We start from the raw sequence: 22,715 nt of genomic DNA, 5'->3' as shown, positions 1-22,715 counted from the left end.
CTCCACCGCCACACCAGCCTTTTCACCCAGCCGATGGATACATGTATATTTTTGCCTGGCAGGGCACAATTGGACTGGGCAAGGCAGAATTTGATGCCTCCCTATGGGCTAGAAGGGAAGAATATTGCCCCATAGCCCCAGTGGGGTTCCCTGCCCGAGGCAGCTGCCCACTTGCTTCTGCAGCTGTTTCTTGGTGCATGGGAGAACTGGAACTCCCCAGCTACATGGGCTTGGGACGGGGGCAGCGCTGAGCTGGTGATGGGGAAGGGGTGGAGGGGGCATTTATACACTGAATTGCAGCCAGGCCTGAGGTGGCTCGCATGGCATGTCCTTTCTTGGCCCCTCAAAGCCTCACTGGCCAGGATTATTTCATGGGGGAGCAAGGAGGTTTTATGCTGTAGCAGCTGCTTTCCTAGATGCACAAACGAGGCTGAGTGGTGTGATTTGGGTCAGAGGGGATGTTCTGTGTGGTGACCATCTGCTAGGCCAAACTCTGCAGAGAAGAAGTCCCTTCTTTCCCCCTTTTCTCTCGGCTCTTCTTTTTTATTCCCTCTCCTCTCTGCCCCTTTCTTTCTCACTCTTGCAATGTCTTGCATCAGGCTTGGATCAGAAAGTGCAGCCATAAATGGCAATGTGTTACTCACGTCTGCGTGGGGCCTGGGTAGTTATTCCAAAGCACACGCTTTCCCTCCCCTCTCCTGGAGGCTGGCTACTCGCTCCTCCCTCCTCCTGCCGGGGTAAGAGACACGCTGTTCTGCCCCAGCCACTCTGGGGAAACTGAAGCTTCGCCTCCCAACAACGAAGGGCAGCTAGACGCACCAGCCCACTTGGCCAGATTTCGGTTGCCCCCTTTGCTAAAGGGAGGGGAAACTTGGGCTTGAGGGAGCTCCTCGCAGGGAGGGTTTGGGCTGCACAGAGGAAATGGGAAGAGGTGAGGTAATGGCTTGCATTGTCCAGCATTGAGTTTAAAAACAGATTATGATATGACTTTGCCAATGGGTGGGGGGTGGAGTGAGGGGACAGACTTGTATAGCAGAGAGTGAGCTGGGCCTCCCTCCTGACAGTCTCTTTTTCTGATCCTTCCCATTTCCTCTCTCTCTCACTTCCTGGTCCAGGGGTTAGGACTTTGAGTGGGCTAATCATTAACAGTTGGGTGCATTCAAAGCACTCTACAGGTATTAAGTCAGTCTCACCACGAGTGGGAGGTGGGTAGATCGCTATTGTTATCCTGATTTTACAGGTAGGGAAACTGAGGCAGGAGGTGGTGTGACTTGTCTATCTTAAGGTTTTACACTGCCACCTATCATGTATCCTAACTGTCTTCCACATCAGATCAATAGCAAAGTCCCTAGCAGACTTCAAGGCCCCAGACTGGCAGAGCCAGGACTAGAACGCAGGACAGCCTAGCTACCACCTCTGGACCATCCTGCCTGTTCTTAATTCAGTTAAAGGCCAAGCTCTTAACTTTTTTCAGCATTGCAGCATTCTTGGGATTTGATTGCAAATCTCATAATAATTGGTGTTTTTCTTAAAGCCCCAGCTGCTGGAGTCATGTGAATACATGAGACGCTCAGCTGTTATTTAAAAAATTCCAGGAAAGGAAGTTTCAAGCTCGGATGACCTAAGTTCATCCTAAAGGTTCAAACACCAGAAGGCAAATAACAAATAATTTTGGTTATTTTTGTTATTATTTGTAAATCTCATGATTTTTAAGCCAACCTTGTGGTTTTGGGGGTGCCTGATTGAGAGTATTTTTCACGTTTGGGGTTAGCAAGACTGCCTTTGGAAGCATGCTATGCTACCCTTTTGTTTTTGGAGGGTTGTGTTGGAAAGTGGCCTTGTTTTGCGGTGATGCTGGGAGTCAGGATGCTGGGTTTTGTTCCCAGCTGGAAAGCTGACACTCTGTGACCTCAGGTGGGTGACTTAACCTCTCTGTGCCTGTCTCCTGGGGTGTCGTCATAACTCCCACCCCTCCCATGTGTGCTGTGAGGTGTGACTGTCTGCAAAGTGTTCAGAGACTCTGAAAGAGAAGGCATTTCACTGCAGTGTTTTTGCTTGGAGGCACCAGCAGGGGAGGTGCTGTAGAATGGGCCAGGTATGGCAGAGGTAGCAGGAGCAGGCAGGGGTCACTGAGGGCTGCATCGGCCAGGGTGGCTGAACTATGTCTCTGGCACTGGGCAGCTGCTGCATAATGAGGTCTGTCGTTAAGCCTGCAGTGACGTGATCTTTGTCTGTTACAGCAGCTGGCCCGAACTGCATGTGTAACTGTCCTCCAGATGCTCCCAGATAATTATCGCTGTGTCCTGCCTCCCTAAGGCAAGCAGGACTTTTCACTGCGGGGAGGTGTCCTCCCTAGGAGCCTGTGCTTGTTGATGCAGCCAGCGAATTGTGGGGAGAGGAGAGGCCAGGAGAGCACAGGGTTTATGGGCTCACCTAGCCAGGGTGCTTCGGATTCTGCTGCCAGCTGATGCGTCCCCTTCTCCCAACTCTAATGCTCCCTTTGCTTGGAGGGGCAGCTTGCCCTGATGTCCCTAAAATGTCTCCCTGCACCTCCCCCTGGCCGCTTTCCAACTGGGCAGAGCTCAGGGCCCAGCTTCGCGCAGAGCCTGGGCTGGCTGGGCTGGCTGCCTGCCGGAGCTGCTGCAGTTGGTTCGGCTTCCGCAGGTCCTGGAGCCTCAGTCACACTCAGGGCTCGGCTGGGGTTAAAAACCAAACCCCGTCTGCATCTGCAGTGTCCAGGCCGGGCAGCCGCCCGCTCTGAAAGCAGGGTGAAGCCCCATCCCTCTATTTCACACTTTGGGAAGTGAATGGGGTCTGGAGGGAACCCTTTTCATGAGCTGATTATTCTACACTGGGATTCAGGAGCTCTCGGTTCAGTTCCTGGCAGGTTAAAAGCTCAGTGTCAAGAGCTGCACAAAGTAAGCCAAAGCTGCTGTTGGAGCATAACAACAACCAGTTTCATTCGTCCTGCAAAAACCCAGGAGCTGTGCCAGATATTATAGTGCACCATCTGCTGGTCCCTTCTCTGTCAGCTAACTATTTACATCCCTATGGACGTGGAGCAGTCCTGTAATGTCTCTGACTCCCTGCGTGACCTTGGGCAAGTCACTTAGCCACTCTGTGCCTCAATTCCCCACCTGTATAGGGGGATCATAATCCTCCCTTTCTTCCACCCTGTGGTCTTGTCCATTTAGATTGTAAGCACTTTGGGGCAGCAAGGAAGGGCACCAAACCCACCAGCTACTCCCACTTTCGCCTCACTAACCCCCCCCCTCTGCCCTATCTACTGGCTTTGTTCCCCTTCCCTGAAGGCCTCCATGCACTCCCCATACCCTCCTGGGGCAGTAGGAGTGTCCTCAGGCCTCTGTCACTGAGTCCCATCTGTCATGGAGCTCCCCTCTCCATGTGGGGCTACAAGCTGCACTTCCCGAGCCCCTTCAGCTGCCAGTATCCCCCTCTCCCTGCCTCCCATCTTGTCACAGGGGCTACACAGTGCGAAGGGGAGAGCTGTTGCTCCGGTGGCTTGAGATGCTCTCCCCCGGTATTCCCCCCCACCCCTAGCTGGGGACTGTAGCTCTCACTCGGCATGTTGGCATGTCTCCTCAGAGGCAGGGAGTGCTCATACCAAACTCCCTGAGAGAGGCGTGGGGAGGGCGGATGGGGACACATCCCCGTTATCCCCTCCCATCCCAACGCTGACACCTTTGTGAGCCTCTCTTCTAGCCAGCAGCTGGGAGGGTGCTGCAGGTCTTGGCCTGGTCCTGCCTGTTGTGAAGCAAATTGGACACAGTGGCTCTGTATCCCTTCCCCTGTGTTAGCATCGGCTCTCTGCTAGGTGCAGTACTGTCAAAGTCAGGGAGAAGAGTTTGTGGCGTGAAGGGTTGGCGGGGCAGGTAGGAAATAGGGCTGGGCAGGATTTAAACAAATGGCTGCGCAGCTCCACTTCCGAAGCTGGCAGGGCTCTCAGCAAACAGGCAGCACTGAGCTCTGTACCAGGCTGGGCACGTTGGCAGGTGGCTGAAGGGCTGCAAAGACCCTCTGGAATGAGCAGCTGTCCAGGGGAGGCGAGTCTGTCACACAGACCCTGCAAGTGCTGACTGGGTAAGAGGCTGCGTGCCTCTCCTCTCCAAACTCCTCCTGCAGCCTGCTAGCCAAGACTCAGTGCACTGGCATCTAGGGGAGTGGTTCTTATCACCCTGCCAGGAAATCTAGACAGGCCAAGCCTTGGAACAGCCGTGATGCCTTTGCCTTAGGTATACTTCCAGCTGCTTTCATGGGCCCTTAGGAGCCAGTCCTTTTAGCTTGGACCCGCCTTTGTTCATGCCGTTGAAAAACTCTTGACTGTAGGTTCGTTTGGCTCCTTGCATTACCTGGGTCCAAATTCTGGCTTGGGTCACAAGTGAATCAAGCTTTTTAGGTCTCAGCTTGGTATTCACCAGTGAAACAGAGACGACGCATGACTGTTGATGGGGAGGTGGGGGGGCACAATTTCAAGGTTCTGATGGTATGTAGCAGGGTTCAGGGCAGGGCATACAAACCCTGGCAGAAATCTGGGGGGGGTGGGGGGACATGTGACCCCACGTGCCTCCTCCCCCACGTGTTGCCTCTGAGCTTGAAGGTCAGTCTGTGCTCAGGAGAGGCCCAGAAATGGAGCAGCGGGGTGGGCGGGTGGATCTGCAAGTCCGTTATGGGGTTTACCTGTCTAATACAAAGGCTGGTAACTCCAAGGGTTGGTTAGTTAGACGTGCCCACGGGCTCTCTCTGCCATGGGCTCGCTTTATTGGGGTTTGCCACAACAGTCCAGATGCTGCAGCATCTCTCGCGCTTTTGTGATCAGGCCTGTGTGTATCCAAATAAGAGTCCACGTCACCATGACGACAGCTTTAGAAATGGGCAGAGGCAATCCCAAGAGGGGTGGGAGTGTGGGATTGCCCTCCCTTTAGGGCTCTTCTGAAAAGTCCATTCGAGCACAGTGAACCAAGTTCTGGGTGGGCCCGGGCCTGGCGGCAGGGTTGCTGCTGGGGCTGCCTGTGAACCATGGTAACTGCGCTGACATGAGAGAGCCATGCTACCCGAGTCACGTATTGTTCCAAGCTAATGCCAGCTGCAGGGGGGCAAAGCCCACGTGGTTGGGTGATTAAAAGCTGGGAGGTTCTTGGCTGCACAGAGATGCCAACTACTTCATAAAGAGGAGCGAGGCTTCGGGGTATAGAGTCGCTGCTTATAGACTGCGCACAGGCCAATGGCTCTGCTATCCGGCAGAGGTCTCTTCCCCACATTAATGAGTTGGCAAGTAATGCAAAGCACCAAGGCCCTTGAACTGGGTCACAGATCTAGCTATGGAAGTGGGTTAAGAAGCCTGTCCTGTCAATCCGAAGTGCACCCAGGAGTCCAAGGGTAGCGGATTTGCTGTCAGAGGCGCAGAATAATTTCCGAAGCACAGTGGTGGCCATGAAAACCGTCAGGCCACATCCTCGGCTGCTGTAAGCTACCGTAGCTCTCCTGACTCCCATGGAGCTGCACCCGCGGAGGAGCTGAGTTAATGTTTGCTTCCTGGCTGGCTGCCCTCTACCTGGGGTGGGTAAGGGCTTGTCTACACGGGGAAACTGATGGGCATAACCATTCCCATGTGGGCGCTGCATTCCAAACAGTGGGGTGCCGTCTGTGTACGCAACACATGCACTATGTGCCCATGTGAGCCCTGAATACGTCTTCCTGACCAGCTGTGCTCACAGGATGATTCCATCTGGGCCCTGAACTTGCACAGAGGATGTCATTTTGGGATCCTCCATGCAGCATGACCTCACAGGCCCTGTACATGTGCGGTCATGCCTTGAATGCAAGTGTAGAATTGCATGTGTTAGTAAAAATGCCCTGGCATGTTCCAGAGTCCAAAAATAATTCTTTATTCCGGAATAATCACTCCACTGCCCACAGTCTGTATTTATTCTGGAGTTGCCCCTGTGGTGTGAGAGTGGGGGGATCTTGGAGATAGGAGGGGGGGCTGGCTCAGCTAAGGTGTGTAGTGAGTGGCAGGGAATCAAGAGTGGGCGTGGAAAGGTTGAAATGGACAAAATGAGTAGCCAGGATAAGACCCTGGGGGGTAGACTAGAGGACCCTTGTAGTCCCTTCTAACCCTCCCCGTGTACAGCACCATGCACTTCCCAGGTTTGGGGTTTCCTGATGCTGACAGATGGGAGCTCTCACTTCTGGCTCAACGCAGTTCACGCAGGATAACGTTGCACCCCAGCATGCAGAGAGGGAGGGATGGGGCTGTGCTCAGATGGGTATTACCCTCTTCCTAATGGGAGCCTGAGTTGGTCTGCTGCCGGTTCTAAGGATGCTGGGCTGGATTCAAAAACTCTCATTGTTCCCTGCTGTAGATAATTCTTCCCCTGTACTGGAGCTGAGAAATTCTTCTGCATGAGGAGTTATGGGACTACAGACTCTGGCGGGACCCAGAGCCTCAGGATGTCCTGCCGGGCTTGGTGGGACCCACAGCTCCTGGTTGAGAGGATTTTCCACACTGTTGGTGCCCTCCTGTGCAACACAGGCCAGGGGGAGCTCCCAAGGACTACCTGGAAATCTGACCACTGAGCCTGCTTCTCTCCCCACCTACTATCCCTTCCCAAAAATATGCCCATCTGCACACAGGCATGGGGAGCTCCTCCTAGGCACCTCTGCAGCTTCATTGCTAACTGAGAGAGTGTGACTTTGCGAAGGAACTGCTCCCAGGAGTCCCAGGGCAGTGCTAGCCAGCTGGCTTATGCCAGTGCCAGCCTAAGGCTCAGCACCTGAGCCGAGTTGCCCTCCCGGCAATGCTGCTGACATTCTTTCCACCACTGTTCATAAAAGAAAGGGCTCTGTGGGCTCCCCCATCCATCGCTCCGCCCCCAACCATGCTGGCCTGGGAAGAGATGAATGGAGAGTGAAAGGGAGCTTCCATTTTTGGAAGTGTGGACCAAAATAGCTGTGGTAGAATGTGTGAGAGATGATGGGCGTGTGGGCTGTCCACGACCCAGGGACCGGAGGTGCAAGAGGAGCCCAAATGGCCGTGAATAATGCTCATTCCCCGCTGATGACATAACGTGCCCGGTCCTGGGCTCTGGGCTACATCCCAAATTCCTGATGTTTATTATAAAACTGTGCTGAGAAACTCCACTGGCCTGTTCTGCAAGGGGGCAGCTCCTGTCCTGCCTTTCATCTCTGCATTGCTGACTGAGTTCACCTGCACAACGCCTGCCCGTGACTCAGCGAGTCGGCCCTCCCAGCCATCTTGGTTCTCCTTGTCTCCTCTCCCATGCGGCTTCTCAACCCCCTTCCTCCCTAACTGAGCATGGCAGTTTCTCCTGGCTCTTTCTGCTCGCACACAGACCCAGCCCCTGCCCTGTGCACCCCCAGCAAGCTGGGGCAGCTGTGAAGGAGCGGTCGTTTTGACTCAAACGTGGGAAGCCAGACGAGCCGGGGTGGAGGCAGGAGCCAGGACTGCGCACCCTCTGGATTCTGACAAACTGCGAGTCTCCTTGCCGGTACTGGGGAGACAGAGAGAGAACACTCTGCCTGCTGCCTTTCTGATGTGCATTGCAGAATCTGAGTACTAGACTCGTGTGTGTGTGTGTGTGTGTGTGTTGGAGAGAGGATGGGAGACACTCTGGAGGCATCACTATGATTTTGGAGGAAGAAGACTGTAGTTTTCTTCTCCCTTTTTCCAGCCCATCCTCCGTGGAGAGTATCCTGATCAAAGTCCGGGGCAGTTTTCTTCCCCATGCCCCCACCCCAATAACCGTGGCCCCTTACAGCCCTCTCTGAGGTGCCACGGATTTTGGATCCTGCCCCATGGTAAATTTTAAAAAATGAGATGCTGCTTGTTCATTATTCCTTTTTGCGGTTTAGTTGTTAGCCCTGGGCTGGCCTGTAGGACCGAGAGGCTGGGCTTGTTTCGCGCCGTGGGCCAAGGATGGAGCTGGCCTGTAGGACCGAGAGGCTGGGCTCATTTTGCGCCGTGGGCCAAGGATGGAGCTGGCCTGTAGGACCGAGAGGCTGGGCTCATTTTGCGCCGTGGGCCAAGGATGAAGCTGGCCTGTAGGACCGAGAGGCTGGGCTCATTTCGCGCCGTGGGCCAAGGATGGAGCTGGCCTGTAGGACCGAGAGGCTGGGCTCATTTTGCGCCGTGGGCCAAGGATGAAGCTGGCCTGTAGGACCGAGAGGCTGGGCTCATTTCGCGCCGTGGGCCAAGGATGGAGCTGGCAGTGCTCCTACCCCTGCAGATTGTTAGAGTTGCCAGACTCTTCCCTTTACAAGACTCTGGGTTCCGTTGCTTACGTCTTTACCAAAGTTTAATAGTTTGGGCTGAAGTATGTTCTAGCACCCACATGTGTTGGAGCAGGGTCTTGAAAGGCAGGGAGGTGGCCTTTGTATCAGGGATGTGCCTTTTGACATACCTGTGAAAATTGCCTGCATTTGGTCAAGTAATAAGCTTTTGAAAACTCGCACTTTGCTAATGCTCTATCAAGTCTCTGCTATGCCTTGCAGCTTAATTCCCAGAAGAGTCCATCCTCGCTGAAAAGGCACCAACCCGGCATTGAGGAGGACTTTCCCTGCCGTTGCAATTCCTGACTTCTGGGCCTTGCTGGGTCTAGATCAGGCATAGGAAATTAGAGGATGCTTCTACAACATCATGTGGAGGAGGAAGCTGATTGAATCAAATGCAGAGTGGATAAGAGCCAGACCTGGGAGACACAGGGGGGACTGGAAACTAATGGAGGGGCAGCTGATGGAGGGGGAACGAGACGGAAACTGGGAGTTGGGTGAAGACTGGGAGGAAATGAGAGTGGCTGGCCAAAGACATTGGGACTGGAAGCCAAGGAGGGAAATGGGCGAGGGGGCTGAGATTAGACTAGGGGAGACTGGGACTGGGAACTAGTGGAGTGGAAAGAAGAAGGTTGTGGGTGGGGGAGAGCTCACAAGAAGCCAGGGTCTGACTTGCAAAAGTGTGAGTATGCTCAACTGCACCTGAAAGCACTGGGAGTGGTGCCTGAATATGCCAAGTACTGTGAGAAAACAGGTGATGGCTCATCTCACGGGAGTGCCACAAAGATAAACAAACGTTTGTGGAGCACTCGGATACTGTAGTGCCCTAGAAAATCAATAATTCTCCCTTCAGATCAGGATTTGAATTGTGTGCTGTAAATAAGACGTAGGGCCACGCATGGAATAATGAAGAGAAAACATAATGAAGAGAAATAATGAAGAGAAAATACTGAATAGCGGATCATTAAATGAGCACTGTCCATCCTGGGCAACAAATAGGGCAGGGGTCCTGTGGAAAATACAGCATGTGACAACATAATTAAAGACTGTATCATAATGTATGTGCACAAGGGGGGGGGGGGCAAATTAAGGATGCACAGGCAACCATAATATTCTTTTACTGTAGTGTGTGTGTGTGGAATATATAATCTTATTAATAAAAACTAGCTCTTTTCATCCATAGATCTCTGTGCAGGTTAGTATCATTACCCCTATTTTAGATGGGGAAACTGAATCACAGAGGGGAAATGATTTGCCCAAGGCTCACCCAGCAGCCAAATGGCAGAGCCAGAAATTGAACCCAAGTCTGCCATGTCCCAGTCCATTGTCTGATTCACCGAACCATGCCGCCTCGGGGAGCTCCGTTTGCTCCACACACTGTTCTCCCCTCTGAACTGCTCTGCTCTTCATTCTCTCCAGGAGGAAGATCAAGCCTGGGAAAAAGAGAGACTGGTGGTGAAGGAACCAGAGCTGGACGATGGTAAGTGCTGGCGATGCAGCAGCTGGTGCGAGAGAGGACGTAGATAGTGCCACCTTGCCAAGGGCCAGCTTGGGTCTGAGCTGGAAGCTCCTGAATACTGAGAGTGAAATTTCCCTCTTCTAGAGTTCTAGGCAAAATGGGAGACAAGGCCAGTGTGTCCAGGGTCATGAAACACAAGGAGGAAAAACTGTATAAAACCCCCCAACGCACATTGCGGGGCCTTTTTTCATATTCCATAAAGAAGTAATCTGCCGCCGCCCCCTGAAAAAATAGAGTGGCAGGTGACACCCCCTTTTCTCCTCCCCCATACAGATCACCTTTCAGTTTGTGGGGTGTGTTTCCTTCCACCCATAGGTGCTGGAACTAGGGGTGCTGCGGGTGCTGCCATACCCGCGTCTTGAAGTGGTTTCTATGATATACAGGATTTACAGTTTGTTTCAGTGGCTCTCAGCACCCCCACTATATGCATTGTTCCAGTGCCCCTGCTTCCACCAGACCCACATTGTGTGCAAACACACTCAGTGTTTCAGTAACACAAGGGGCATCTGACTTTAAGTGTGCACAATACAATCAGACCATGGGAGTGGTGGGGGGCGTTCGGCAGGCTGACAAATCTCTGTTCTTGGAACTTTGGCAATGATAATGCCCCAGTGGCAGAATCCAGGAGAGTTGTGGGCTAGACAGTGTGGTGGGAGGGCGGGGGGGGGGGGATAGAGGACTTAATAGAAAGCACAGACCTGGGGTAACATGAAACAAATGGCAACCTCACCAGTTGAGGGGACCACCACAGAACTCTGCCATTGAGATCAGAACCCAATCAATTTACACCTTCGTCATCTTAAAAACTCTGTCCCAGCAAGAATGAGGCTTGAGGTCTCTGTCCCTTTAAATTCCCAGCTGGCAGAGAGAGTGGAAAGAGAAGGGAAGGCTGCAGGAATGCAATGGCCTGGGCATTCTTCGCCCTGCTCATTGTGTGCCAGGCACAGAGTCTGGGGTGGGAGGGCCTGTTCTAGGACAATGCTGGGGGACCAGGGCAAGGCTGTCACTTGCTATAAATATAGCCCCTGGTCAGCAAGGCCTGGAAGCTGCTCAGCTGCAAGCCTCTGGGGGGAAGGCTGGGGATTAGCTCCCCTCAGCAGCTGACAGCTTCCTCTTCCTCCTGATTATTGAGCTGTTAATTCGCTCGGTTGGGCTAGAGTCAGCGGAGCACAAAGAACAGATAGCATCACTGGCATTTGTCATTGCGGCGGCAGCCTGGCAGGCCCTGGGTGGGGGTGGGTGGGGAGGGGGAGGGGACCAGGATGAGCCATGCTGCTACTGGGTTCCACACTGCAGAGAGGATGGAGAGCTGAGGACAGGCCAGCAATGTATGAATACAGCTGCCCCCACCCGGGGCTTAATCCTTTTAAGACTGCGTGTGGCATACCAGCTCGAGGGCGGCTCTCCTGGGTTCCTCTCACCTCCCTTCTCCTTATATTGGTTTCACCCCAGCAGCTCCCTCCACAGCCTGATGACAGATGTGCTGCGCCTTTTGCTTCCAGCGGTTGGCATGACACGAGAACAAAGCCTGGCAAAAAGCTCCTTGAAGGCACCAGGGGATCTCCAGAGGGTTTAGCTAGAGCTGTGTTTAACTGATTCGTCAATGACTTTATTAGAAAATGATTAATTGATTAATTGGGACAACAACACAGGAACCTTGCTCATAACTCTTCCCCCCTCTCCCCTACCCCAAACTAGATGATGGCAGGCAAGTGTGTGTGTGTTGACCAGGAGACTGTCCCACAGCAGCACCACGGTCAATGTGATGGCTTATAGCCTCCATCCTGGGGGGGACCGGGGTGGTAAGAATCCCTCCTCCCTGTCCCACTTCCTTGCTAGCCTTTGCAGCCCCCGTCACAATCCCTCTGGCGCAGGAGGCTTATGACAGATGCTAATCCTTGCAATGCACCTTCAAGGCAGGGAGCCGCTGTCACCGTTTCGTAGAGAGGGGAGTGTGTGGAACAGAGCCTGGCACTGCGAGCTGGCCTGACTTGCCCCAGGGGAACACAGCCAGTGGGTGGCAGAGCTGTGACTAGAACTCAGGTGTCCTGATTCCCAGTCTAGGGCACATGCCACTCAACTGTGTTGCCTTTTATCCTGACAAATTCCCTTCATCTCCTGTAGACCTTCAATTCTACTGTCTGAAATGCAGCTGCCTCTGGGCTGGGAGAGGGCACACAGCAGGCCACACAAGGGAGGGGGAGGGGAGTTTGGGCCCAGGATCCTGTGGCAAACTGCAGCTGCTCTTGCAACCAGTCTGTTGTTCAAAACTGTAAGAGAGCCCTACCAGCCGGCTTCAGGAGGAGGTCAGCCTGGGCTAATGACGCTGGGATTTGGAACCTGTGCTACCAAGGAGTCAGAGCTATGGCAAACCCATGCTTGGAGTGGGGCTGAATTAGGAGTCCCTCTATTGGCCATTGGCCCCCGACTTTCACTGGCTAGTGGGGTCAGTGTTGAGGGGCTCACGGCTCTTCCCTATCTTCTCACACCTGGAAAAAGCACCCCCTCCTCCTGCTCTGGGTTGTCTGCGCTGCCCCAGTCCCTGCAGCACAAGGCTCCGTGCATGGTGCCTGCTACAAGCTGCCTGCATGGCAGTACCTGCGGCATTAGCAATAGGCGGCCACACCGGCTTGTTTTGCTAAATGAGGGCCTTCACGATGATGTGCCCCCGGCCAGCATTACGGTAAAGGATCAAGGCTCCAGCCTTTTCCAAGCTGTTAAAATTCTCTTGCTCAGTTCTCCTCCTTTCTGTCTTCAAGAGCCTTGGGCCAACATTAACAAAGCGCTTAGGCCACAGTTTTCCGCGCTAAATTCCTCAGGCTCAGTTGCAAAGCTCAGCCACGGAAACTGATCGGAATCTCACTAAGCTGCCCATCTCCAGCCTCTGCATTTCCCTTCCCAAACTGCTGTTTGCCCGGGCACTCACTTGCCCGGGCTTGGGTTCTTGAGTGTCGGTGACATTGTCGTTGTCGTCGTCATTGTTTTATTAGAAGAAAAGAAAAAACAGAACCTGAACACTTTTCTCTCTTCAGTTTTTTTCCTCCCTCTGACTCCTTGTTCAGTGGTAAAAGGGAAAAAGGAAGTGAGATGGGTAACCCCATTCTGCGTGCCTGAATTCCTCCAGCAGTTTGAAATTAGGGTGACCAGATGTTCAATTTTATAGGGACAGTCCCAATATTTGGGACTTTGTTTTATATAGGTGCCAATTACCCCCCACCCCGTCCCGATTTTTCACCCTTGCTATCTGGTCACCCTATTTGAAATAGATACTATGATCTTCAGTTCCTGCCCTAAACTGTATTGCTGGGTGCTGTTAAAGTGTTACTATGTCCCATCCCTGAAGTGGCTGCATTTCCGGGTAAGGTTAAGTGTTCCCTTTTCCACTACTGGGATGGGGAGGCAGAGGGAGTTGTGACGCTTAACTAACCATCCTGTCCTTGGATAAATGGTACTGTAGACATGCAGGCTGCAATTCATTCCCTTTTAAAGGAATGTTCTAAATAATTCAGGCATTTTAATGGGCTGGATAAGATGATGACTCAGTCTGGCCAGTGGGGATACTAAGCCATGTGTGCGCATCTAGTATAACCACAAGGATCTCGGATTGTCAGCCAGCTACCTTTTTATTTCTTTAATGCATTTTCTATTTACGCACTTATATGGCCTCCATTGCAGTAGTGTCTGAGCACCTCACAGTTATTAATGAATGCATCCTCACATCTTCTGTGAAGTGGGAAAGTATTATTGTCCCCATTTTACACATGGGGAAACTGAGGCACGGTGCGATTAAGTGATTTATCCAAGAACATGCAGGAAGTCTGTGGCAGAGCCAGGAATAGAATTCAGGTCTCTCTAAATACTAGTTGAATGGCCTAAACACAAGACACCATTCTTCTTTTCTTTCAACAAGCAAAGTTGTACAGAAACCTCTGGGGAGCTGGCAGGTTCCTGGAGCTAGAGCCAAGGTGTCTAGGAGAGTAAGAAGCACTGGGTGTGGAGAGGTAGATTTGAATTAGGATTCTTTTCTTTTTACCAAATGACAGCCAGTAAGAAAATACCCTGCAAACCCAGCGTCTTGGAAACCTGCCGACATTGGCGGGGGAAATACACAAGACAAATATCTTTTTTTAAAACTCACCTCACGGCTGTTCTATTTAAGTAGGTCATTTTATACTCGTAAATATTTTGCAGTTCCTGGGAAAAATCATGCCTAGAATTTTCAATGTATTTCCTGACACTTATCTCCAATCTGAAGAGAAAGAGAGCCCTTGAGCACTGAAAACTTCCAGCTCTTTCCTTCAAAACCTACAAGCACAGGTTGGCAGGCAGATGGGCGAATGGCTATTCCCCTTTCCCTCAATTTCTAGAGTCCCTTCTTCACTCTGATCTGAACAGCCCCTGTTCGGGGAGGGAAAACCGGCTTGGTTTTCTATCAAGCAAAAGATGTTAAGAATAAAGATTTGTGATGTGAAGGGCACCGATAAAGCCTGATTCTCCTTTCACATACCTTAGTGAAACTCCACTGACTTCAGAGAAATGACTCCTGATTTACACCAGTGCAAGTAAGAGGAGACTCAGGCCTGATATCTCCCCGAGCAACAACCAGTTAAAGGCACGTTTCAACGGCACTTTTAAGGCTCGTTTTTAGTGCCTGGTTAACTGAGCCTAGTCTCTGTTTGCTTCCAGTTGATCAGGCTTGTTTGCCTGCCAGTGCTGAGTTTTTTCCATTGAGGGAAATGAGACTTTACGGAGCTGCGTTTTCTGGGCTGTGGAGCGAGGGCACTGTGACAGGCTTAGGTTTGCTGAGCTGTTGGGCAATGGGTGTAGCTTTTCACAAGAGGCCAGACAGCGGCCTTTGTTTTCACTCCAGTGCTACGGCTAAATGATTAGCCCTTGATTCGGAATCTTCCCCAGTGGAAAACTGACCAGGATCAGCGTGAGGCTTGTTGACACGCTGAGGTGCAGCGACTGGGGAGTGAAATGTGAAATATTTGTGGAGGTGGTGGATGAGGAGAAGTTCTGACTGGGAACCTCTGTTTCCTGTTAAGTCTGCAGTTTTAACAGGTTTGTACCAGTAAACATCGGTTCACACTAAAACCTGGATGCATGCTCTGTGGGATATTTTTTTACCCTAGCAATGACTGTCACGTAATAAACATGACACCTGGGTTCTATTCCTGGCTCTGCCTGTGTGGCCGTGGGCGAGACAAGGTTGGTGATCACCTCACCCACCATGTCTCCCTAATATTCTGGGACTCACATGACTACACAACACTGCAAGCGGCCTTCGGCAAGTCATTTCACATCTCGGTTTCCCCACCTGTAAATTGAGGCTTGTACTTGCCTGCCCCATGGGTATTCTGAGGCCTGGAAAGTGTTTGGAGCTCAGCTGTGGACAGAAAAGCAATGTGGTGGCAGTTTTTGACCTCTGTTTTTCCAGACCTTGAGCTTGGGAAGTAGGAGAAAATAGCTTGATCAGGCAAAGACAAGAAGATTAGCAAACAAAGGCTGGATCCTTCCAAGGTTCAAAAGTTCTCTCTTTCTCGCACTAGCTAGGGCAGGTACAAGGGATATTTACAACACCTCTGGTCTGTATCCTTCTCCTGTGCCGGAAGGAGCCATGCTAGAGTATCTGGCAGGAGGCAACATGGCCCTATGGTCCCTGGAGCGTTGACTTTATCTCAACACAGCCGCTAGATGTTTTATTTATTTTTTTATAAAGCCAACAAATATGCACGAGCCCTGGCCCTCCTGGGATGCATTTTGGGCTGACTTTGTGCAGGAAGATGACCCTGAGGAGTGGGTAAAAATAAACAAAGAGCTCGAGCAAAATCTGCTTGGAGAAGCTAAAGCTCTGGCTCCACATCTGTGAGCTACAGAGTTTTAATTAGCAAAAAGATGTGATCTAGGGGCTTGGGCAGAGGAGAGAATGCCTGCAACAGAGCAGTGGTTTTCAACCTTTTTTCATTTGCAGACCCCTAAATATTTCAAATATAGGTGCGGACCCCTTTGGAAATTTTAGACAGTCTGTGGACCCCGGGGTTGAAAACACTGCGTTCTCCCAAAGGGATGCGACCCAAACTGGGTAATAAAGAGGATCCTTTTCCCGTTGTGTCTATCCATTGGCACCAGAGGGACTTCAGCACCACTGCAATCACAGCTGTTGATCGGGTCAAGAATGCTTTGGACCATCTCTGTTTGCAGCCCAGGAATTTGCCACATGGTGTCTCCCTTTCCCAAAGCCATTTCTCAAGCTTTCTTGCAATGCTCCTGGCTGCTGGAATGTTGTGATTTCGAAGCCCGGGGCACGGCCAGGGTGACTGGACCATCGTGATTTTGAATAGATTGTGTGTTACATGCCCAGTGTGCTTACAGCATGGTCTCCTGAGCGATTATTCACAAACCCAAAGCATGAGCATGGGGGTCCTAGCTCCTGGGGAAGGGGGGAAAGGAATGTCCAGACAGAAATAGAGATGAATTCTGCAGGCTACAGTTACCATCCTCCTGCTAAGCCCAATGAGTCTCCAGAGCTCTGACTCCAGGGGAGAGAAATAGCCCAACAAGTTCCCTATGCGGTAGAATTTAGTTGTATCTCATTTCAAAGGGGATAGGTCACTAACGTTAGACCACAGATTGTTGCCAACTCCAGGTGAGTCGGGCAGACTCAGTGACGCCAACAGCATTAGATGGTTGTGATGTTAGTCAGCTGTAGGCAGGACTCTAACCCTCTCCCTGAATGACCAGGCCAGGGTCTTGTTAAAGGTACTGTTCGGCTTCCACTGGCATCACATAACTTTGTTGAAGATTTTCGTGCCTCCAGTCGGTGTTTAGCTGTCAAATGTGCTTCCAGGGTGGCGCCTCTCCCACTCTAGGGTGCAACAGGAGGAGCGCAAGGGATCCATCCATCCCATTGGCCGCCTGCCAGAACTCACCAGGGTCTCCTTTCTCACACAACTGCTCTCTCTCTCCAGCAGCGGACGAGCAGATCTCCTTTAAATACAGCCCCGGAAAGCTGAGGGGGAACCAGTATAAGACAATGATGACCAAAGAAGAACTCGAGGAGGAGCAAAGGTACGTTGAGCTTCCTCTTACTTTGGACAAAAGGCCACCTTGCGGCCATCCTCTTGCAGCACGGTGTCGATTTTAACCCCTCTCCTCCATGAGTAGCAGCGGGAGCTGTGGTGTGAATGTCTGGCCAGTGCTTTTGGTCCGGACCTGTCCCTTTAAGAGAGGTTGGAGAGCTGTTAGAAGCAACCTGGATTTGGAACGTGGGGAGACCATGACACTGGGTTCCCTTGTATCTGTTCAAGCTCCTTCTGTAGATACTTTGGGTCAGATCCTCAAAAGTATTAGGTGCCTAACTCCCACGGAAATCAATGGGAGTTAGGTGCCTAAATGCCTTTTGAAGATCTGGGCCTTAGAGGCAGATCCTCAACTTGTGTAAATTGGCACAGCTCCACTGAAATCAAGGGCAGGATCCTCATCTGGGGTAAATCAGCATAGCTCCACTGCCTTTATCAGAGCCATGTTGATTTAGTCCTGCTGAGGCTTTGGCCCCATCTTCCTTTCTACATCACTTACCTGGTGTGTTTTCATGGAAGGTCTCAGAAATGAGAGTTTTCAGAGATTGACTAAAACCCAGAGATGCTGGGACCCAGAAGTTAATGTAGGGCTTTAGTATTATTTTCCATGAATACAATAAGATTGTGCCCTGCAGCCTGAATGTAAAGGGATGATGATAACCATTCAAGTCATTGTAAAATTTATATGAGACAATCCTATGGTACAACCTGGAGAGGGCAGGGGAGAACAGAGAACCTGACATTCAGAAGTGCTGAGCACTCACAAAATCGAATGAGGTCATTGGGAAGCACAGGTACTCAGCAGCTATGAAATCCAGGTCCCAGATGGCCTAGTGGCTCTTTCCCACCTCTGATTTCTGTGGCTCAAGTTCACAGTTGCTTGCTGAGAAGGCCTGAAGTTTGCTGCTCCTCTAGAATTCCACCTGGGGTGCTTTCCAAGGCTCTTTACGCCCCAGGGCTTGCCACGTTTTCATAAAATGAACTTGGCAGATTGAGTTGCCATCTTGCAATCTGATAAAGCCCAGACTAAGCCCCCACGCCAAACCGCAGCCTCTGCATAAAACCCCATTTTGAATGAACCGCTGTTCTCAGCTCAGTGACTACGAGCAATGGCACCAATTCAGATATTTCTTAGGTGGGGCAAATTCCATTTCCTCCTCACCCCCAGCAGGGACCCTGTTCCAGTCCCTGCTCATCCCATCCCATCCCCCCCTGCCTCGTTCCTTCTCCTCCCACAGAGACCCTGGGTCTCCCTCAGCTGGGGAGTCTCCTCTCTTTCTTACCTACTCAGTGCATGAGCTGGTGCTGCCAGACGTCAAGCTCTCAGTGACTCCCCTGCACTCCGCGAAACAGGAAGAGACTTCCTGTGAGCCACGTTGCAACACCATTTAGCTGATCCCCCATGTGTCTGTATGGAGGGGTAGTTAGGCCAAATTTGAGTGGCGTCACAACCCCAACGCCAGGTCGCAAAGCCTCTCGTGGGTCAGATTTCAGTGGCACTGTGACCACGCAGCTGAAGCAACGCTCCATACTGTTCCAGCACAGCTGTATGATTTAGTACCAAAAAACCACTGCTCAAAAGCGGTCAGGCCACTGCAGCTTAAGAAATTTTGAGCGAGTGCAAAAACCTTGGAGATGGGGGCATTCCCACCCCCTCCCAGCCAGTCCCTCCTAGGTTCCACTAGCTACCAGCGAACTAGTGTGTACATTGCTGTACAGTCACTAACTCTATGGGGCTTCTCTGCTGAGACTGCATTCTATTAACTGGGGTATGTTCTTAACAATTGCCTCCAGACAGTGTCTAGAGTGATAACTACCGGTACTGTACCCTGCTACCCACACAACTTCTGCAGTTCCCTTTCATTCAGGCCAGAGGGGAAGGTTTGCCTTACTTCCAAACAACAGAGCCCAGATTTTCTCCCTACATAACACAGCATATTCTGGGGTTTTTACCCATTGCCTTTTCAGAACAGTAATGAAAGTTGCGTCGCTGATGAATTCTCCAAGGCTGCCTAAGGGACTCTTGTCTCTTAAGCTGTTCATTCCTATTCAGATGACTATCTCCACTGTGAGAACACACACACACGTCTCTATAAGCTGTCTGATGGACTGAATTTTCTTGGGACAGTTACAGTGGAGCAGAGTTTTCCAGGCCCAGTGTTTTGGGTCAATGCCATGGGTGGCAGGTATGATAAAAAAGCCTATGGTAGATCTATAGTTACTAAAGACTTGAGTGAAGTGAAGGAAGTTTATACCCTTGTCACTGCATCTCAGACTTAGCTGTTAGGCAAATTTAGCTTCGAGGTCTTGGTGATTCCTCCTGTCCAGGGTTGGGGATAATGCTGGTTTTCTAGCTTACTAACTGCCAGGATAGTGGGTTAGGCAGCTCTCTTCCATTGCTAATGGGTTGGCCTTTGTGATGCGGCAAGTGGGGTTCAAACTGTTGTCTTTTCACTTTAAAGTCTACTTCCCCTATGGTACAACGAAGGAAATATCCACCTCTGCTTCTGTAGTGGAAGCCCTGGAGCCTGATTCTCCATTGCCCTGCAACTTGGGTAATCACATACGTTACTGCAGAGTGGGTGTAAAAAGCTGCTAAATCGGAAGGGTAACATTGTACACCTGCTCTGTACTGGTGTAACTGCCCGCACAGGATGTGAGGCAAGGGAGACGCAAGCCCTCTGTTTTATCCCACAGCCTTGTGTGCTGGGGCATAGGAGAGCCATGGTCTGGTGAGGACCTGTTGAAAGCAAATTGGGAACTTGTAACACAGGCAGTCTATGAGAGGATCCAGCCCAGGACATGTGTGTCATAAGCCAGGTTCCCCTGGTCTTGGGAGATATAACAGAAAGCTAATGAATTATAGATTGCTGCCATCTTGATCCCGGCAAAGCTGAGCCAGAACCGACTGTCTTATGGGATTTTCCCCTCAGGAACCCTCTGAGGCTGTCTCTTCTCATCATCCTTTCAGTGCCAAGCAGTGAGGGAGGGGCCTCGCTGGCTTTGAGGAGGTAAAGGAGCAGTGAATGACTTGCTGTGTTCCTAGTCTCCTAGAAAACTGACATGTCCGCCTCGTAAAATGCACCTTTGGGATGAGATGGGCCCAGTTCAGCTGGTGATGTGTTTCTCTGGGATTGAGGGCTGTAATCTTAGGGGAAGAAGTGCAGGATAAACTCCTGATTGCTGGGCTATGTGCAGAGAATGCCTAGCAAAATCAAACTCCTGCCCAAACAAGAAAAAACCACTCACTAGGATTCCCGTTGACTGCCCTGAAGTTAGGTTCCCATGAGTGAGCCTTGCTTTCCCCTGGCTGTGTACCCTTTCCAGCTCACTGTGTGGAGATCACCTTTAACTGTTACTTTGCACTGGAGTTAGAAACTTTCAGGTTACCTTGCAGCCTGATGGCAAAGGCATTTTACCCACATCCTTCTTACCGGCACATTGGAAAAGTGCTGTAGTCAGAAGAGTGACTTTCCATATAGGTGACACTGTGGGGTTCTGTTTTGCTCCAGTTCAAACTTGCTCCATTTATAACTCAGCAGAGAATTTCCCCTCCCCCTGTGCCCCAGAAGCTTCAAACTTCCCTGGGGATCTGAGAGTCATGCTGGGCTCTTTCTCTCTCTTACCCATCATCAGTTGTAAAGAATCTGGAACAAAACTTTGTTGCTAGTTTTGTTACTGATCCATGAGGCAGAACAGGCTCCAGCTAGCTCTGCTGTATCTGTGGTGACCCTGTATTGGTGACAGCAGTAAAAACTTGATTTGCGTTTCCCCTTTCTTTATATTTCTATCCGGACCAAACTCTCCACTCGCTAACATGTAGCAAGTTGGCCATGTCTGGTAGCTTCATCCCACCATTTCCACTCAGACAGAGCCCTTATGGACAAGTCCTGTAGAACTGAAAGTGAATGACACCAATAGGGTTCTATAGAAATTATTCTTGGAACACCTATTGAACCGAAAGACTATCCTACTCTACAAGTGTTTAAACCAGCCTCTATCGTACTGTGTGCTCTAGCTCAACCAGAAGTTATGGGCTGGATGCAGGCATTGTTGTTTGAAGTTATGGCCTGGAATTCCTGTTCTGCAAGACGTAAGACGAGGTGATCATAATGATCCCTTCTGACCTTAGAATCTGTGGCTGAAATCCTAGGACACTGAAGTCAATAGAAGTTTGACCCTTGTCTTCATCAGGGCCAGGATTTCACCCCGTGAAATTAATCCTGGAGAAAGGTTGATTCTACAAGATGGCTTCCTCATCAGGTGCATTGACACACAGGATCCATCCCCTATTTCCATTTAATTCCTTTTTAAAGGGGTTTCCTGTGAGGTACCGTCACACCTGAAACCTGTCGAGAACACACCTGGAGTTGGCTTTTCCACTTGGGGGTTCTTTTCAAAGTTCTGCTCGGCGTTCCATGTGAAGGGGCATTGGCCGACTGCTGAATTTCTTCTAACGGCTCCTTTATTTTCTTGTCAATGTTCCATGTTTCTGTGTGTTTGTCAGAAGCTTGTGTTTTGTTTCTGGTTTCTTGTCTTCTGGATCTCGGCTGTGGCGTCAGCAACTTTTCATTTCAGGCTTCACAGCTTCCTCTTCTCTAGCTGCTATATTGGGGCAGAGCTGCCCACAGGTAAGATGCTAAGCAGATCAGTTGAGAGTAGCAGTGCAGCTCAGCCGCCTCCTTCGTCCTGCCTCATACCCCTTTACATCCTCCCCCCTTCTCCTCTCCCCACCGCCCCGCTGCCAGGCACCTCCTGACAATGCTGCTGTTTTGATATGACCCAGGTTTGCTGCGTTTATATTGCAGGATTGAACTGACCTCTGACCTCACATCCCTGTAGCAAGTACCTTAGGTCCTCGGCCACAAACATTCTTGCAAATCTTTTTGGTAAGGAGATGATGTTTCTTAGAAGTAGTGGTACCACCTGATAACCTCTGCTAGTATGTTTTGTTTTGTTTTGTTTTTAAATGAAGTAACCATGTCTGTCCCACCTCCCTCACCCCCCCACTCCCTCCTCATAACAAATTAATAAATCTACTCTCCTCTGTGCCCCCATCTCATTTTCCATCAGCAGCACAAACTGATCTAGAGAAACAGGATATACAGACCTTTGCCTCCTCTAGCTATGTCTTGATCTGGCCTGTACTGAGCAGCTGTGACCTCTGCAGTAAAAGCCACTTGTGCTCAGCATCTCTTAGGCTCTGTCTGTCACGCTTGTGTGCTTGGCCTTTGAAACTTGGAAGTTAGGCCCCTAAATCCACTTTAGCCCCCCAAGTTTGAAAACGAGGGTCACAGCCTGGATGACGGAGCCATCGCAAGTTGTGCCTTAGGTTGTGCTGGCTAAAGTCGCACAGAAAGGCGTTTTGGTTGTTTATCTGATAGCATCTCTTGTCTGTGCCTGGAGGAGTTGTCAGCCCCATGCAGGAAAGGGGAAGGGAATGCAGCAGAAAGGGTTATTTAATAGAAAGCCATTTCTGCTTCATGCCACCCCGCATTGCCTCAAAACTGCAGATATTTTTGCACCACTTTGCTTGATCCAAATTGAGGATTTATCCCTAAATCTGCCCTAAATGCCCTGATATGGGGAGGAGTATATAATGTACTAGCTGCTGCAATTTCCTGTCTCTGATCATTTCAGTCTTAAAAATAGAGGCACTTCTCAGAAAAACAGAAGGAGGTGACCAGACTGGTGAATGTTTTGGCTAAACGTGGTTTGCCAGATCCTGTTTCTTAAGTCTTGTCTTCTGCACTAGTGATTTGCCCCAGTTCTGGCCATCAGTTGCCAGCCATAAGTGTAGCTGC

General features: G+C 50.8%; 1 protein-coding gene across 2 annotated transcripts in view; it reads left to right on the top strand.

Annotated features, from left to right (window-relative positions):
- MXRA7 (matrix remodeling associated 7) overlaps positions 1 to 22,715 on the top strand; it is a 49,077-nt gene that overhangs the window by 13,238 nt on the left and 13,124 nt on the right. Inside the window, exons 2-3 of one of the 2 annotated variants that reach the window (XM_077833806.1) lie at positions 9,730 to 9,790; positions 16,801 to 16,900. In XM_077833806.1, coding sequence (XP_077689932.1) covers positions 9,730 to 9,790; positions 16,801 to 16,900 — 161 coding nt within the window. Of the gene's footprint in view, positions 1 to 9,729; positions 9,791 to 16,800; positions 16,901 to 22,715 lie in introns of those variants that run through there. The other variant, XR_013347943.1, reaches the window with a different exon arrangement.

Source organism: Eretmochelys imbricata, chromosome 14 (genome assembly GCF_965152235.1).
Source record: "Eretmochelys imbricata isolate rEreImb1 chromosome 14, rEreImb1.hap1, whole genome shotgun sequence".
Classification (NCBI taxonomy): domain Eukaryota; kingdom Metazoa; phylum Chordata; order Testudines; family Cheloniidae; genus Eretmochelys; species Eretmochelys imbricata.
The sequence above is the reverse complement of the archived record's forward strand: the minus strand, read 5'-3'. Positions and strand labels throughout refer to the sequence as shown.